The sequence below is a fragment of the Vombatus ursinus genome, unplaced genomic scaffold, assembly GCF_900497805.2.
Source record: "Vombatus ursinus unplaced genomic scaffold, bare-nosed wombat genome assembly UNPS02015406.1, whole genome shotgun sequence".
Taxonomy (NCBI): domain Eukaryota; kingdom Metazoa; phylum Chordata; class Mammalia; order Diprotodontia; family Vombatidae; genus Vombatus; species Vombatus ursinus.
In genome coordinates, this window is record NW_020955184.1 from 1,903,832 (window position 1) to 1,922,632 (window position 18,801).

General features: G+C 36.5%; 1 protein-coding gene across 1 annotated transcript in view; it reads left to right on the forward strand.

The window, feature by feature from the left end:
- SLC25A21 (solute carrier family 25 member 21) overlaps positions 1-18,801 on the forward strand; it is a 704,781-nt gene that overhangs the window by 647,024 nt on the left and 38,956 nt on the right. The window contains exon 7 of the mRNA XM_027847443.1: positions 9,075-9,239. Within this exon, the coding sequence (XP_027703244.1) occupies positions 9,075-9,239 (165 nt within the window). The remainder of the gene's footprint in view (positions 1-9,074; positions 9,240-18,801) is intronic.

Consider the following 18,801-nt stretch of genomic DNA (forward strand, 5'->3'; position numbering starts at 1 on the left):
TTTACCTCTTCATGTTCCACTTGAGTCTTGTATTGGAAAGTCAAATTTTCTATTCAGGTCTGGTCTTTTCATCAAGAACGCTTGAAAGTCTTCTATTTCACTGAATGACCATTTTTTCCTCTGAAGAATTATACTCAGTTTTGCTGGGTAGGTGATTCTTGGTTGTAATCCTATCTCCTTTGCCCTCTGGAATATTATATTCCATGCCCTGTGGTCCCTTAATGTAGAAGCAGCTAAATCTTGTGTTATCCTGATTGTGTTTCCACAATACTTAAATTGTTTCTTTCTGGCTGCTTGTAATATTTTCTCCTTGACCTGGGAACTCTGGAATTTGGCTACAATATTCCTAGGAGTTTTCCTTTGGGGATCTCTTTCAGGTGGTGATCGGTGGATTCTTTCAATTTCTATTTTGCCCTCTGGTTCTAAAATATCAGGGCAGTTTTCCTGTATCATTTCTTGAAAGATGATGTCTAGGCTCTTTTTTTGATCATGGCTTTCAGATAGTCCAATAATTTTTAAATTCTCTCTCCTGGATCGATTTTCCAGGTCAGTTGTTTTTTCAATGAGATAGTTCACGTTGTTTTCTAATTTTTCATTCTTTTGGATTTGTTTTACAGCTTCTTTATTTCTCACAAAGTCACTAGCTTCCAATTGCTCTATTCTAATTTTTAAGGAAGTATTTTCTTCAGTAATCTTTTGGACTTCCTTTTTCTTTTGTCCAATTTTGCTTTTTAGGATATTCTTCTCTTCATTGACTTTTTGGAACTCTTTTGCCATTTGGGTTAGGCTATTTTTTAAGGGGTTATTTTCTTCAGTATTTTTTTGGGTCTCCTTTAGCAAGCTGTTAACTTGCTTTTCATGATTTTCCTGCATCACTCTCATTTCTCTTCCCAGTTTTTCCTCTACTTCTCTTACTTGCTTCTCAAAATCCCTTTTGAGCTCTTCCAAGACTTGGGACTGATTCATATTTTTCTTGGAAGTTTTGGATGAAGGAGCTTTGACTTTGTTGTCTTTTTCTGGTTGTATGTTTTGATCTTCTTTGTCACCAAAGTAAGATAATATAGTCTGATTCTTTTTGCACTGCTTGCTCATGATCCCAACCAATTACTTGAGTTTAAAACTCTTTGTTAAGGTAAGAGTCTGTTTCCAATGTGGAGAATGTACTGTCCCAAGTTTTGGGGGTTTGTACAGCTGTTTTCAGAGATACTTCTAGGGACCTGAAAAGTGTCAGTTCTTCCAAGGTACTATGATAAGGGGCGAGGTGTTTCCTCTCCACTGCCACAGCAAGCTCCACAACACCAGCCAGCGCTCCTCCTCGCCCCAGGGCCGCCCCTCAGAACTATGACTCAGATCCAAGCAGGAGCAATGCAAGAGATTTCTGCCTCAGACCTGGCAAAGAGATCCTTGCAATCCCCTTCTGATCAGCTACTCAATTCCCCCTCGGTCTGTGGGCTGGAAGCTCAGGACACAGCCGCTGCCCCGAAGGCACACTCTGGACTTGCCGCTGAGACCTAGCTTCTTCTCTCACTGCAGTCACAGATTTTTGCCATTGACCTTCTAAGTTGTCTTTGGCATTCAGGGGTTGAGAAGTCTGGAAACCGCCACAGCTGCCTATGATTCAGAATCTGAGGCTTGCTCCAGGGTCGCTGCGGTCTGTGCGCCCACGCTGAACTGTGCTTCTCTCCCAGCCCTGTGCAATATACCTTTCCAATCAGCCACCCAGGTTGTATTGGGCTGGAAATTTGTTTTACTCTGTTTTTTGTGGGTTCTGCTGTTTTAGAATTTGTTTAGAGCCATTTTTTATAGGTCTTTGGAAGGGTTTGGGGGAGAGCTCTAGCAAGTCACTGCTTTTCCTCCACCATCTTGTCTCCACCCCCAATACAGCCTTTCTTAAACTGATAAATAATATCTACCTAAAACCAAGAGCAGGCATTATCTATAATGGGAATAAACTTGAAACCTTCCCACTAAAATTAGGAGTGAAATAAAGATGTCCATTACCATGACTATTATTTGATATCATACCAGAAATATCATATAGAAAATACTATAGCAATGAGAAGAAAAATAAATTGAAAGAATAAAATAGGCAATGAGGAAACAAAACTGTCACACTTTGCAGACATTAAGATGGCATGCATAGAGAATCCTAGAGAATCAAGTAAAAAACTAGTAGAAACAACAACTTCAGCAAAGTTGCAGGATATAAAATAAACTGACATAGATCATCAGCATTTCAATATAGTACCAACAAAACCCAGTAGGCAGATAGAAAGAGAAATACTGTTTAACATAACTGCAGACAATGGAAAATACTTTAGAGTTTAGTTGCCAAGACAAACCCAGGGATTATATGGGCACAGTTACAAAACACTTTTCACACAAATAAAGATAGATCTAAACAATTGAATGAATTGAATGAACAATGAATTGTTCATGGGTAGGCCAATCCAATATAGTAAAAATGGCAATTCTACCTAAGTTAATTTACTTATTCATTGTTATACCAATCAAACTACCAAACACTTATTTTATTGAGCTAGAAAAAATAATAAAAAAATTCATCTGAAAGAACAAAGGATATAGAGTATCAAGGGAATAGATTAAAAAAATTGAAGGATGGTGGCCTAACAGTTCCAGATTTCAAAATATATTGTTGTTGTTGTTGTTGTTGTTATTTAGTTGTTTCAGTCATGTCCAACTCTTCCTGACCCCATTTGGGGATTTCTTGGCAAAATACTCGAGTGGTTTGCCATTTCCTTCTCCAGCTCATTTTACAGATGAAGAAACTGAGGCAAACAGGGTCAAATCACTTGCCCAGGGTCATACAGCTAGTACAGTTTGAGGTTCAATTTGAACTCAGGTCTTCCTGACTTCAGGAATTAAATAAAGGTGTTTTATCTAGTGTACCACTTAGGAGCCCCAAAACTATATTACAAAGTGGTAATTTTTTAAATGATTTGATACTGGCTAAGAAATAGAGTGGTAGATCAGTAGAATAGATTAAGTACACAGTACACACTAGTGTAACTTAATAACTTTGATTAACCCAAACATCTGAGCTTCAGGGATAAGAATTCAACATTTGATAAACATTTCTGGGAAAACTGGAAAGTTGTTTGACAGAAACCAGAAATAAACTAACATTTTACACCATTAAACAAGATAAGGGCAAAATGGATAAATGATAAGGACTTAAAGGATATAAGGATATCATAAGCAAATTAGAGGAGTATGGAAAAATGTCCCTATCAGATCTATGAATAAGGGAAGAGTTTATGACCAAACAAGAGATAGAGAGGATTGCTGGGAAGCAAAATGGACAATTTTGATTACATGAAATTAAGAAGTTTTGGCACAAATAAAACTAATGCAGTCAAAATTAGAAGGAAAACTGTGTGTGTGGAGGTGGATTTTGTAGCAAGTCTCTCTGATAAAGACTGCATTTCTTACATACATACTGAATTAAGCCAAATTTATAAAACTATGAGTCATTCTCCAATTGATAAATGGTCAAAGGATATAAACTGGCAGTTTTCAGACAAAGAAATTAAAGCTATCAATAGTGACATGAAAAAGTTCTCTAAGTCACTGCTGATTAGAAAAATGCAAATTAAAATGGCTCTGAGATACTACCTACCTCATACTTGTTAGATTGTCTAAAATGATAAAAAAAAAAAAAAAGAGGGAGGGGAAGAAATGGCAAATGCTGAAGGGGATGTGGAAAAATTAGCATATTAATGCACTGTTGGTGGAGTTGTGAACTGATCCAGCCATTCTAGAGAACAATTTGGAACTATGCCCCAAAAGCTATAAAATTGTGCATACCCTTTGATCTAGCAATACCACTACTAGATCTGTATCCTAAAGAGATCAAAGGGGGAAAAAAAAGACCTACATGTGCAAAAATATTTATAGCAATTCTTTTTGTGATGACAAAATTGGAAATTGAGAGGATATCCATCAATAGGAGAATGACTGAACAAGTTGTTGTATATGATTGCTGTGGAATTCAATTGTGTTATAAGAAATGACAAACAGGATGGTTTCAGAAAAACCTGGGAAGACTTATATGAACTCATGCAGATTGAAGTAAGCAAAACCAGAACAGTACACAGTAACAGTAATATTGTATGGTTGATGTGAGAGACAGTTACTCTGATCAAGACAATGATCTAAGACAATCCCAAAGGACCCACGATGAAAAATGTTTATCCACCTCCACACAGAGAACCAATGAACTTTGACAGCAGATTGAAGCATACTTTTAAAAACTTTAAAAATTTTTTGTTTTATTTTGTTTGTGGTTTCTTTTGAAACAAGGCTAACATGGAAGTATTTTTTGCATGACTTCACATCTATGATGGATATCAAATTGTTTGGCTTCTTGAGGGGGGTTGAGGTCGAAGGGAGGGAGAGAATTTGGAACTCAGAATTTTAAAAAATTATTGTTAATTTTTTTGCATGTAATTTGGAAATAGTTAATGAAATAAATAAAAAAGTAGTTTTAAAAAAAGTAGCTATGTACTTGGGGAAACACCCAGCCTGCATGCTGGACCCATGTCCTTTGTGGCTAGCCAGTCAGGTTTGCATAGGCAACAGTCCTGTGTTTAAACAGTATTAAGTCCCTGTGTTTAGGAGTTGTTATTTACGAAAACCTGTTCTCCCAGCCAACAGAATAGAAGCTTGGATGGGACCTAATGAATTAGTTTAAAATCTTCTTATTTGTTGTCAAATAGAGTTGCTTTTAATAATGTCATTTTTTGTTTTTAATATTATTTCACACAATGAAGCTGATAGATTATGAAAATCTAAGCTAAAGGAAATGTAAAAAGGCAGACTATTTTTTCTTGTTTCTTATGCCTGCACTTTCATTTTGCTTTCAAAAGTAAGAAGTAAGAAATATTTGTTGTACTTTTTCAAATTTTTAAGGCTTCACCTAACTAAAGAAAAACACTAATGACCTTATTTCTGCCGAAAAGAAAGAATATTTTCCGACCTACCAGAATCAATTATGTCCTTTTATCCTCTCTTCTCTCCTCTTTCCTCCTCTCTCTTCTCCTTTCCCTTTTTCTCCTCTCTTCCTTTCTTCTTGTCTCTCTTCTCTTCTCCCTTCTCCTGCCCTTTCTCTCTTTTCTTTCTTTTTTTAAACAATAGAACATTTTTAAAAGCCTCCAGGCTCAGTCTGTTGTGTAAAGGTCTCATCTGGTTTGCTTTTCGGTCACACAATTAAATCTAATGCAATGTATTGGCTTTGGAATGCTATAAAATTCACCTTGCTTTTGGGAAGTGAAGACATGAACATATATGAACCATGCTATCTTTTGACATGGTGTTACTTCAGCCAAGGGGTTCTTCTTAAAGGAGGAAAGCCACTGACATCCTGTCTTAGAACTGGTAGATCATATAGGATTCTACTTGTTGGCCACACTTGGGTGCTTATTTACCTAAAGAACAATGCCTGCAGCCTAACACCTCTTGCTGTGAGCTCACATGTTAAGCTGAGCCAGACGTGGTCACCATTTGGGTGGAGGGAGTCCAGAAAAAATACAGCAAGTTGCCATAAATTGTCTTAGTGATTTATTGGTAAGACTGTTGCCTCAGTCTGTAATGAATCAGTGCCCCAGCGTGGTGTCAGAGAGCACTGTTCAGCCAAAGGTTCTTGTCTATTAGATTACACCACTTATAGTCTTTAAAAAAAACAAAACTGGGTACTTTTAACTTTGAGCTCCTGTACAAATGGCAGGCAATAATTAGATTATATATCTTAACTTGTTGCCTTAATTAATTGTGTATTAACCTCCAGGTTAAAAACTGTCATATCTCTTATGAACAATTAAGGAGTACTCTGCTAGGTACTCTAAACACAAGGAGTTCTGGTCACTATTGCATTATTGTGATTAGTAGTACTAAAATCATTGTTGCCAGAGCTTTGAGAGCCTTTAAAATTTTTAATAATTTTCATAGGTCTCAATGTATTGAAGATTTTACTCTACCATTAGCCTGGTCTAGTTCATTTATTTTCACTTTTATGCACATATTTCCTTTTAAGGTACACATGAGGGAGTTAGAATGCAACCTTACCAAAGATTAGCAAATAAATATGAAAATTATAGCGAAACTAAAATATTAGAAGGAAACTGAGTTCAGTCTTCTCAGGAATGACTTGTTGAGTTGGATATTATTGGAATCATTTGGCTTATGATGCTTATCAGTCAGCCTTTTGTTTTGAAATGGAAGCTCAGTAATCAAATAAGTTTAGTAAAATTCCCCATGTTGACAGAGAACTGGTAAAAATGGGTCTATATTTTCCTATTTAGCATCCCATTGAAAATCATATTTTGCCTTTCTAATTAAATATTTGCTTATGTGTAGATGATTCAGTATCCAAGAACAAAACAAATAAAGACAAATTTTCACACTGTAAGTTAACTTAATTTACAAGAATTCTTATGAATTGTCTTATTTGCCAAAGCTCTTAAGAGACTGAATATATAGTTGTGCTATGGGGGTATTGTATATAAAAACAAAATAGCTTGTGGATGGTAACCTAACCTTAGAATCAGGAAGTTCTAAGTTCCATTCCTGCCTCCAACATGTCCTGGTTCTATCATTTAACTTCTTATGATCCTGGGCACTTCAGTGACCTGAATCTAACTGTGTTTTCATTATGAAGTTCTGGTCATATGTAATATATATTATATATAATTTTATAGCTGAAAGACTGGTGAAGCAGGGCAGACCATAAAAACTGTTACTTGGGAGAGAAGAGAAGGAAAGTAATTACTTAGATACGCTCCCACACTCAGAGATACACACTAGAACTACAGAAAGGATGGTATCTATTGAAAAGTTCCTATGCCTGAAGAAATCATCTTCAATCACAGGGGTTATATACTTGATTGAATCTCAAAGGAGTTTAGAACTGGAAGATTTTGATTAGTTGCAAGTGTCCAGGGACAAAGGGAAAAGGAAAGAATACCTCATGGGAAATGGAAAGGATACCTCAGTGGAGCAGGATTAAAAAAAAAAATAAAGACCACTCATTCATTTTCTAATTTATTCATTCAACAAGCATTTACTAAGTGCCTACTATGTGCTTCTCTTCCTCTCACACAAATCTCTTCCAACTTTTGGTTGTCATTGGGTAAATGCCTTCTGTTGGATAGAAGAGAGTATAGAAGCATTGATGCTTCTTTTTAGTATAACTATTATCAACCTCTTCATTGTAGGAACTACACGCTATATACTTCTTTGAATTCATTGCAAAATGCAATATAGGGATAGCTCATGGTAAGTGTTTGATTAATACTTCTCGAATATTTGTTTAATGACAGAGCCATGAACACTCTGACCCAAGAGAGTCTTCAGTCCCACCAGGGGCAAAAGTCTTCTTAATGTCACTCAGTTGAGTTCTAAGCTTTTTTGTACACCTTGCATCCTGCTGATGGCAACATAAGGGGGATTTGTGAAAATGTTTATATTAGAAAGAGGGGACTCTATGACTTACTTTATTTCTATTTTGTACCACTTCTATAGGACAGCTGCACTCTTCTCACTTTTCCCCTTTGATCATTCTTGATCTGAGGAATCAGCAGTGGGCTAGGATCTTCCCTGAAGGGATTAACCTCTAGTTAGTTTGTTATGGAACTATTTTAAAAATAAAAACAAGTAATTGATATTATTATTCAATTACTGGAATGTACACACCAAAAAAAGTCCCATTTGTGGAGCTAAAAATTAAACCTCAGAATACTTGTTTGGTGTTATTTTTTTTTTACTCTCCAAATTATCATTTGGAGTATCATTTATTGGTTTAATACATTATCACATGTAGTTTTTAATGATTTATAAGGGAGAAAAGATTTCCTTGAATTTAATACTATTTGTCCTGGTTAATCTAGCTAATCCATCTAAATGAATAGATGAGTGATACTAGAGAATTTCAGCTGATTTATGAATTTATTAAACCATGTATTAGCAGGAACTGTAGGAATTTACTGTACAGATTAATTCCTGTGCATCATGTTAATTAGATGACTGTGAATGTAAGATGTTTAAAGGGACTATATAATACTTGCTCTGTTTATTCTGGTGATTTGGCTTTATTTGCACATTTAAGAAAACATCTTTAATTAGAAAAACTCATAATATTTCCATGACTTTCTCTAATGAGCACTGCTCCAGATGAAGGGTTCAAGCAGATGCCATTGTTTGCATCATGGGGCCCTGCTTTTCATGCTTCCAGTCAGTTCACAAAAATTCAAATTTTGGACCCTTTTCATACATGTTTATTACTATGGAAAAATATGTAGGAGTTCCTTCTCCTGCCCATCATTTAAAAACAGTCAAATGAACACCAGGTTCATGAAGGGGAGCTCATAGGCGAATGTTAGAAGTAGCTAAAATCCAAGCCCCACAGAGAAGATTTTAGTAGCCCAAAGCTATTGAACCACAGAGAATAATCTGTGGCTAGTGAGGTGGGCACAGCAAATTACAGCTAACTCCTGCAGCATGAATATATATATATATCTACACACATACACACACACACACATACATGGCTAATTTTTAGTCTAGGACTCACTTCCCCTCTTCTATTAGAGAGTATGAAGTAAATTTAGTATTAGCCTTAGTAAATTTAGTGTTAGCCTTTGGGTATTATACAATTAGAAATGTAAATCTGCTTCAAGAAAAGTCACATAATGCACTCAGTAATCAAATATAAATGCCCCAAGTGTTATCCACTGCTTTGGATTATCCATCTTGCCACTCCCCTCTATTACTGAGGATAAACTGGAGTTGATTCTATTTGTTTACCTGTTAAAGGTGGTAGTAAGTAGTAGATGCTGTTAGGTTCTTTAGTTCTTTAGAGGATGGCTTACCCTTCTTTTATTACAAAATCTATCCTTGTCGATTTAATTGGACTTTCCATTTTTTTAACTCAGTTATTAACAATACTGATGCATGGTTGAAAAATCTCTAATGCCTCTGACTTAAATAGAAGCTAAGGAGGTAACTTTTCTCTTCATAACTTCAAAGGTGACTCTTTTTGTTTTGTTTCCTTGCTGCAGCAACCATCCACTCTGAGTTATGCAAGAGACATCATTAAAACAAAAGGTCTGGGGCTCCAGGGGCTCAACAAAGGACTCACAGCAACTTTAGGACGACACGGCATTTTCAACATGGTTTATTTCGGATTCTACTTCAATGTTAAGAACATAATTCCTGTCAATAAGGTAACTAATGAACGCAATGTAAAAAAACAAAACAAAACAAAACAAAACACAATGTCCTAATATATTTGATATGGGCTCTCTTTTCACCTATTTCAATTCAGAGGAGTATTTCTTTTTGGTAAAAAGTGACACTAAATTACTTCTTGTCTTATATAAGTGTCATGGTTATTCTATGTACATGGTTTCCTTTTCCCCTCATACATCTTCTGTTGGTACTTCATAAATACATATAAAAATCTGCAAAATTTTTCTACCTCACAGCTGTTGCTATCTGCATGCAAATCATGAATTTCATATTTTAAATAAAACTTGAGATTGTGAAGGAAAATTCTCATCTTGAGATTTTAACCTTCACAACACTAACTGTAACACTTACGAGATATGTAACTTTGGGGAAAGTCATTTCAATTCTCTGAACCTCTCCTCATCAGTAAAATGGGGGACAATAATTCTTTCTCTATTTTATGGGTTTATTATGTAGAAGGAACTTTATATACCTCAAAGTACTATATAAATGTGTCATAATTATGTATAAAAATTATGTTAATAAATATATTAAATCAACTGCTCTAATCACAGAATTTGGGGGCGAGAGATTACTTCTAAGTACCTTTAGTTTCTTCTATAAAAAGAATTGCATATAGCACACAATACAGCTAAATGTCTATAATTAGTTTTGCATCATTATCACCACACAACCCCTTCCTCTGCCAACAAAACCCCTCTCCTTCTTGTAGCCAAACAGAGAAGCTAGAGCACCAAAGTGAACTCCATAAATCTGAGGGGTACTGGGGCATAGCAGCTTGGAAAGAGTACTATTTGCAGGTACTGGCTAGCTTCCCATCGTCAATATTTGAAATTGGCTTGTTTGATTTGTATTCCTAGCTCTTTAAAATTAAGGTTCATAGGATTTAGAATTGGAAGAGGCCTGAATTAGACTTGACATAGTCCAAGTCCCTCATTTAACAGATGAGGAAACTGAGGCACAGAGTGGTGAAATGAGCTTCCCAAAGTACCACAGGTCACAGAACCACAATTTAAACCCAGATCTGATTCCAGATTCAGTAGTCTTTCCACTTTGTCGTACATGTGGTAGTATAGGACATCAACACAGAGCTCTGCCTGACTCTGGAGTATGATGTCTTTAGTTTTAAAAAAATCAAGTTACTTAGGAGATAAGAACTAGTCAGTCAGCATGGCCTAACCCTGTACCCACCACTCCTATCACTGTGTACACACTTCTTTCTGTTAACTGGATTTCCAAGTAAATCTAGGGAGCTTTGGATTTGACTAAATATGTGGAAAGAGAGGTAATTCCAAATTGGTGGAAAAAAGACAACCAGATGTTGTATACCCATATGAGGACACAGTAGTTCTAGCAACTCTTTGGGAGAGATGTGGAGAGAAAGAAAGACTATGGAAGTTGAAGACATGTAAAGAAAGTTAGCTCTCCAACTTGTCCTTGGTTTTCAGTTTGCCTCTCTAGAGGACTTTGGGGACCTTTCCCTTAGGTGATATCAGAACCTCTCTCTTGATTCAAACAAAAATCTCATCTTGCTTCCACCTAAAAACCACATTCATTCTTGTTTATTTTTAGTATATCCTAATATATAAAATATACTATATATTTACATATATATATGTATGTGTGCATACATACATGCATGTGTATATATGTGTGTATATATACATATGTGTGTGTATACACACACACACACACATATAGAACACTTCTCTTTCTGTTGGCTCTTTACTTGAATAAATGAGTTTTCTCTCTGCTATTTGTGATGGGCTTTTGTATAACTAGCATTTGATGAGAAGGAGCCATGCTAACAGGTGTGAGGTTGGAATTACCCTGCCCTTTAAGAGCAACCAGGGAAGTGCCTTTTGTTCTGATCCTATTGTACCCATCAACCAGCAATATTTAGAGGGTATTCATGTACACATGTATATACATATATACTATATGTATAGATAGGTGTGTATATATATATATATGTGTGTGTGTGTGTGTATATATATATATATATATGTCTCCCTTGGAGAAGGGTTGGCCAAATTTCCCCCAGTAAAGTTTGATAATCTATACAAATATGTCTTTTCCTGTGTGGTCAATACATATCCTACACCTCAGTAACCTTATGAGTTCCCATGGATTTAATTGTCATCATCAGGATGGTGACTCCCAGATCTATATATCCAGCCTTAGTTTCTCTCCAGCTCTTTATCTCTAGTTCTATCTACACCTCCAGTTCTATATCAACAGCTGTTCTATAGGCATCTCAAAATCAACATGTTCAAAACAAATCTAATTATTTTTCCCCACAAACCTCTTCCAAAATTCCCTATTTCTTTTGAGGCCAGAATCCTTCTAGTAGCCCAGATTCACAAATTTTGTATTATTCTCGACTCCTCAATATCACTCATCCCACGTGTCCAGCCAGTTTCCAATACATCTCATCTCTTCATTTCTCTTCCCTCAAACAGCCACTACCTTAGTTCAGACCCTCATTAACTTTTTCTTGGACTATTGCCAATAGCAACTTAATTTGTCTCCTTTCATCAAATCTCTCCCCACCTTAGTCTATCCTCCACCTGGCTCCCAAAGTAATTTTCCTAAAGCACAGATCTAACCATATCACTCCTCTACTCAATAAACTTCAGCAATTCCCAATTACAGGATTACAGGATAATAGATTGAGTGCTAGAAGGCACTTTAGAGGCTACTGAATCATTTTACAGATGGAGTAATTAAAGTACAGAGAGCTTGGTCTGATGGTCAGACCTTGGTCAAATGGCTAGTAAGTGTGTATGGTAAGATTTGACCTCAGGTCTTCTTGACTCCAAGTACAGTGACCTTGCCACTGTGCCACTATGCATTTAGCATTTAAAAACCTTCACAATTTGTCCTCAACCTACCTTTCCAGCCTTATTATACATTATCCTTTTAGGCAGCTAGGTAGCACAATAGATTGTGTTGGACTTGCAGTCGAGAAGTCTTGAATTCAAATGCTGCCTGTATACAATACAAGTTGTGTGGTGCTAGACAAGTCACTTCACTCAGCATCTCCAGATTGTTGTCATTATTCATTTATCCTGCATTCTGGCCAAACAGGTCAAATGGCTCTTGATCCCTTCTCATTGGCTGTGCCCCATAGGAGGAATGCACTTTCTGCTCACCTCCACCTCTTAGAATCCCTATATTCCTTTGAGGCTTAGCTAAAGTGCTACCTCCAACATGAACTCTTTCCTAACCCCATACACAGATGCTAATTCCTTCCCCACAAAATTATGTATGTATGTCCATCTTGTCTTTCTTGACTAGATAGTAAGTTCCTAAAGGGCAAGGACTGTTTACTTTTGTCTTTATATCCTCAGCATCTAATGTAGTTGTTAGGTACTTAATAATTAATTGGTTGTTGGTATTTAATAATTGCTTCTTCCTTGATTGACTTACTGATACTAGGCATAATACTAGCAGGCTTAGATCAAATAGTAATTGAAGCCAAATGTGATTTATTATATAATTAAATTCATCCTCATCGAGCTAATTATACCAAATGTTTACACCATTTAGAGGTATCTGCTGATGGCCTTCTTCTGTGGAGGCTTAAGCTCCCTCACTATTATTCAGGATCTCAGGGTTTCCATCAAATATGCTAAGCAATTTCCTTTCTTCCAGGTGAATTTACATTCCTTGTAATTATGTAAAAACATTTTCACTTCCCTTCTGCCCATGTCATTAGAGCAAAGTATATCTACACCCAACAATTCCCCTCTGAATCCCTGAAGCCCTTTCTAGGCTAAATGCTTTCTATCCCAGGGGAAAAAGGATCAATTAAATGGGGACTAAACTGTAAAAATGTAGTCTGCTAGAGAGTTCACAAAAGACCACATGTTATCTTCTTATAGCTTTACTAAAGATACTTTCTATATATAAACAGTTTATCATTCTTATAAAGATTTTATTAACAATGAGAAGTAGTTATGTGGATCTATAGTTCTGTTGCTCTCTCAGCCAATTTTTGGAATATTAAAATATCTCTAATATGCAAAGAATCTATCATTTCATTGGCTTGAGTAACTCATCCCACCACCAATACAAAGCAGCATATTATAATCCATCTATGATTTATAAGGTAATTCTTAAAGAGTTGCCAAAGTTAAATAAAGACTAAGTCACTTGCCAAGGACATAGAACAATTGTCAGGGGAAGGATTTGAACTCTGGTTTCTCAGACTCCATGACCAGGATGCTATACACTGTGCAACACTACATTTATGTCATCTGTGATTTTGTTTCCATTCTTTTGGCACCTTCCTTTCATGGAGATATCTTGTAATCATACCATTTTTTCAAGATTATGTCACTTTCAGGCTGGATTTCCTCAATATATTTTGGACCAGCCACTCTTCCTCATTTAATATTTTTAGATGTTAGTTATATTTCTTTATATACCATCTTGGGAACTGAATTGTTAAGGTCCATTTGGTTGTTTCTCCTTTACTGATGATGAAAATAGGTTATCATAGAAATATCACAGATATATTCCATTTTATATGTTTGTTGTCCCCTCCAAATTTAATATATGAATGCTCTAGGGATGATATGACTCAGGTGTTTCTCATACTAAGCTTTATGTTTCCTTTTGATTCCACTGCTTTTCAGTGTTTTATGAGGCAATTTTCCTTCTAATTTTCCATCATCTCCCTCCACTGTACTTAGAGATTAGTTTGTATTCTAAACCATTGTTAACCTTGGCTGCCATCTCTATCTGTTTGGGAAGAGAAAAAATGTTTGCTAGCTAAGATGTTTTCAGGTCTCTCTTGGTTACTCATGGAGGTTGCTTTTATATCAGCTAAACTTTTACAGTATATGGTTATAGTAATTTCTCATAATCAGAAGTTCATTTGAACAACTCACACAGACACACCCCTAGTTCAGCTCTCATTACCTCTCATCTAGCAATAGCCTGCTAATTGGTCTCCCTGCCTCATCTTTGCATCTTCAATACATCCTCCACATAACTGCCAAAGTGAGTTTCTTAAAGCACAAATATGGCATTCCCTACTCAGTAAACTTCAGTGGTTCCCTGTTACCTCCAGGATCAAATATAAAGAACTATGTTTTGGCATTTAAAGCCTGGCCACATCTTTCCAACCTTACACATTTTTCACCTTCAAGTACATTACAGTCTAGCAAAATTGGCCTTACTGCTTCTCATACTCAACACTCTACCTCCAAACTGCACACCTTTTCACTGGCTATCTCTCATGCTTGAAGTTCACTCCCTATTCATCTCTATAACTTAGAATCTCCAGTCTACTTCAAGGCTTAACTTGAAAACCACCTTTCACAGACCTTTTCTGATTGCCCCAGCTGCTAATGTCCTCCTATGCAAATTATCTTATATTTATTTTGCATGCAGCATTTTATGACAAATATAATTTTAATGGGAAAGGAAAAGAAAGGGGGTCTACATTTAACATTTATATCAGGCCAAGACATGTAATCTTTGAAAAGGAGAGATGAAGATTATCATTTATTGGGAATACAGAGGTAGGTTGTTTCCCTCATGGAGCACTTAGTGGGATGTCCCACCAGTAACACAAGGAATTTATGCCTGTCTCCACTGGTAAGACAGATTCCTCTCCCCCTACTCCCCCACCCGCCTTCCCCAGCTTGGTTAGCTTTTGCCTCATGATCTTATCTCTACTAGGTCTAAGGGTATATTTACATCTATGTTATTAATCTCTCTCTACTTATAGGCTTTCCTGTTTATGGAAGCTTGTGCTTACTTAGGGATAGGATTTCATTGTGCCTCTACTATGTTTGTCACTTCCTAATCAAATCATTGTCTGTTCCTCCTCCTTCCCCACACCTTAACTTCACTACAGCCATCTTTTACAAAAATCCAAACCTTTCCTCAAATTTCTACCCTTGCCAGCATTATTCACACAAACACTATTGGCCATCAGATTTTCTTTTATATAAAGGGTCAGTTAAACTACAGGAATGAAAGGATGTTGAGCAATGAGGCAAAAATTCATTTAGATAGGAAGAAAGCAGCACTCATGGCTGCATCTGCAAAAGTGAATCACCCTCTCCCCTTTCCTTCTTCCTCTTATAAGAAGTAACGAGAGACAAAAACTAGAAGGCTGTAGACAGTTCATAGGAATTGCTCCCCTCCTTTCCCCAGCAGAAAGGAGACAGGGGAAGAGATGGACACAAAGCTTTACTCTACAGTCTCTTTGTTACCTTTTTAGTCCATATAGTCCACCCAGAAGCAATAGCAGCCCATGAAAATCTCAGAGAGAAAGAGCAGGTAAGCAGGCACCCTGAGACTACCTGCCTGCCTGCCTGCTTGGCTCCAATATGGAGATTAAACTCTTCTCTTCTGGCTTGACTCAAAATCCTTCAAAACTCAAGAACAGAAATCTAAGTTGCAAACATATCACAAACTGGTAGATGGTACTTACCTGAATATCTCTTACCCATAGCCACACTTGAAAAACAGGGAATATATAGACATACAGACACATGAAAAATAGATATATACATATGCACTCAAACACACACACGTTGGCTCTCCTGACTGGACTGTAAGATCCTGGAGGCCAGGAACTCATTCACTTTTGCTTTTGTATCTCCAATACTAGCACACTGCCTAGCTCATAAATATTTGTTTATTGACTAATTGATTTGAATAAGTCAAATTGAAACCATTACAATTCTTTGCAATTTTTTCTTACCTTTAGCCTTTCTTCTAGTTTAATATTGATTTTGACCCCTGTTCAAAGTAGTCTAGCTTTACATATATAAGTGATGTTGATAAGACTCTTACATTAATAACAAGTTGTTTCCCATGTGATAAGATCTAGTCAATTTAAATTTTTGTGCTATGTTATTCATTGCTTAACATATCCAGTGCCTTCTGATTTTCATCAGGAAAAAGGATATTGATGAAATAGAGCTGTGAGACTTTTGAGTAATATGCAAGTAGTTGTACTCTTGTTTTTTTTTCTTTTCCAAATCTGAGTCATATTTTCCAACTTTTTTTTCATAATATCTCTTTGTTTCTACCTTCTTATCTAACTCACTGAGTATCAAAGTATGTGATGACTTACTTTGGAAAATATCATCAACTTCTTTGTAGAATAACTTTGTTGCTATAGTTGCTGGAGCACAAGTTGCAATTACCTACATTATACTCTTCTTGCTTATGCTTATCATGAACACTGCAATATGTAATGACCAAGGAAATATTGTTTCTTGTTGCCTTTTGGCACAACATTAAACCAAACCCACTAATGCCTTTGTTAGCTTCTCTAAGGAGAATGTATGAGCCATTCTTCCATTTAGAGAATCACAGAATTAGAAGGATCTCAGAAGCCATCTAGTCAAATCTATACCTAGACAAACATCTCATCTGTGACAAGCTTGATAAATTGTTATCTTTGAGAAACAGTCCATCCTACTTCTGGATTACCCTAATTGTTAGAGTCGCTGGATCACCCTGGATCACTTCCTTGTCATAGAAGGGGGACTTGTATAACTCAGTGAAACTATGAGCAAGGTTACCCAAGATGGACAGGTCATAGTAGACAGTTTTGACAAATTGTAACCCATTGGAGAAAGAAATGTCAAACCACTCCAGCATCTTTACTAAGAAAACCCCATGGATTGTATTGGCTTGGACAGATGGTGGAGATAGTAGGAGGACAGAAGGGCTTGGCATACTATGGTCCATGTGGTCACAAAGAGTCAGACATGATTGAATGACTGAACAACAATTGTTAGAAAGTTTTTTTAAAATTTCTATTAAGCTTAAATTTCCCTCTTAACATTTTCTACCCACTTTTACTAGTTCTGTCCTCTAATATTAAACAGAAGAAGTCTATTGGATCTTCCATATCACAGTCCTTCAAATATTAAAAGATGGTAGCTTCACCTCCCTCCCCTACTCAGTTCTCTCATTTAAAAGCTAAATATCCAATTTTCTTTTAATGCTTCTCATACATCATGAGCCTAAGGCTCTTTACCACCATAGCTGCCACCTTCTAAATGTGACACCCAAAACTAAACACAGTACACCAGATGTTTTCAGGCAGAGGACATCTAGAGATGAAAGGGACCTCAGAGGTCATCATCCCTCATTTTATAAATGATGAAACTAAAGCCAAAAGAGGTTAAAGAAATACAAGTTATCAAAAATCACATTAAGAAGTTATCAAAATCTTCTACCCTGCTTGTTTATTATCCTGATTTAATGACTGACTCTTTGACATCACTACTTCAAGAAAGCGCCAACCACCATGCTTCACTATTCTTAAGCTCACCTAGACAAGCATCTGTTTCCTGCCATGTGCATATATCTGACATAACTATTGGGGAAGAAATTGTCTTCCTCTACCCCTTGCTGGCAGTCCAAGGGATAAATAAATGACTGTGTCACAATAAAGTCACCACTTCAAAAAAGCAAAAGAAGGCTCAGATTATTAAAATCTATCCACTGCTCAGTTTCCTACTATCTGGTCCACTTGCATTAGCAATACAAATGCTTAGATTCCTTAAGAGTCTGCCCAATATGACGTATGTTCTAATAAAACTTGTCTTTGGCTGAAAGAAAGCTTGGGTTGAATTCTTAGCTCATTTGTTGTCTTTTTTTAACTTTTTATTATTTTTTTTGTTTATTAACTTATTTATTTTTAGTTTTCAACATTCACTTCCACAAGATTTTGAGTTCCAAATTTTCTCCCTATCTCATCCCTTCCCCATCCCAAGACAGAATGTATTCTGAATACTCCTTCCCCTAATCTGCCTTCCCTTCTATTCCTCCCCCTTCTCTTATCCCCTTCCCCTTCTATTTTCCTGTAGGGCAGCTTAGATTTCTATACCCCATTGCCTGTATATCTTATTTGTCAGTTGCATGTAAAAACAATTTTTAACATTTGTTTTTAAAACTTTGGGTTCCAAATTTTCTCCCTTCCTCCCTCCCCACCCACCCTCATTGAAAAGGTAAGCAACTCGATACAGATTATACATGTGGAGTCATGCAAAATACTTCCATAGTAGTCATGTTGTGGAAAACTAACTATATTTCCCTTCATCCTATCCTGCCCCCCATTTATTCTATTCTCTCTTTTGACCCTGTCCTTCCTCAGAAGTGTTTGCTTCTGATTACCCCCTCCCCCAATCTGCCTTCCCCTCTATCATCCTCACCTCTTTTATCCCCTTTTCCCTTATTTTCCTTTAGGGTAAGATAGATTTCCATAACCAATTGAATGTATATGGTATTCCTTCCTTAAGCCAAATTGAATGAGAATAAGATTCACTCATTCCCTCTCACCTTCCCCCGCTTCCCCTCCACTGTGAAAGTCTTTTCTTGTCTGTTTTATGTGAGATAATTTACCTCATTCTACCTCTCCCTTTCTCCTTCTCCCAGTGTAATAGTCTCTCACCCCTTAATTTTATTCTCCAGATATCACCCTTTCATCTTCAACTCACCCTGTGCCATCTATCTATCTATCTATCTATCTATCTATCTATCTATCTATCTATC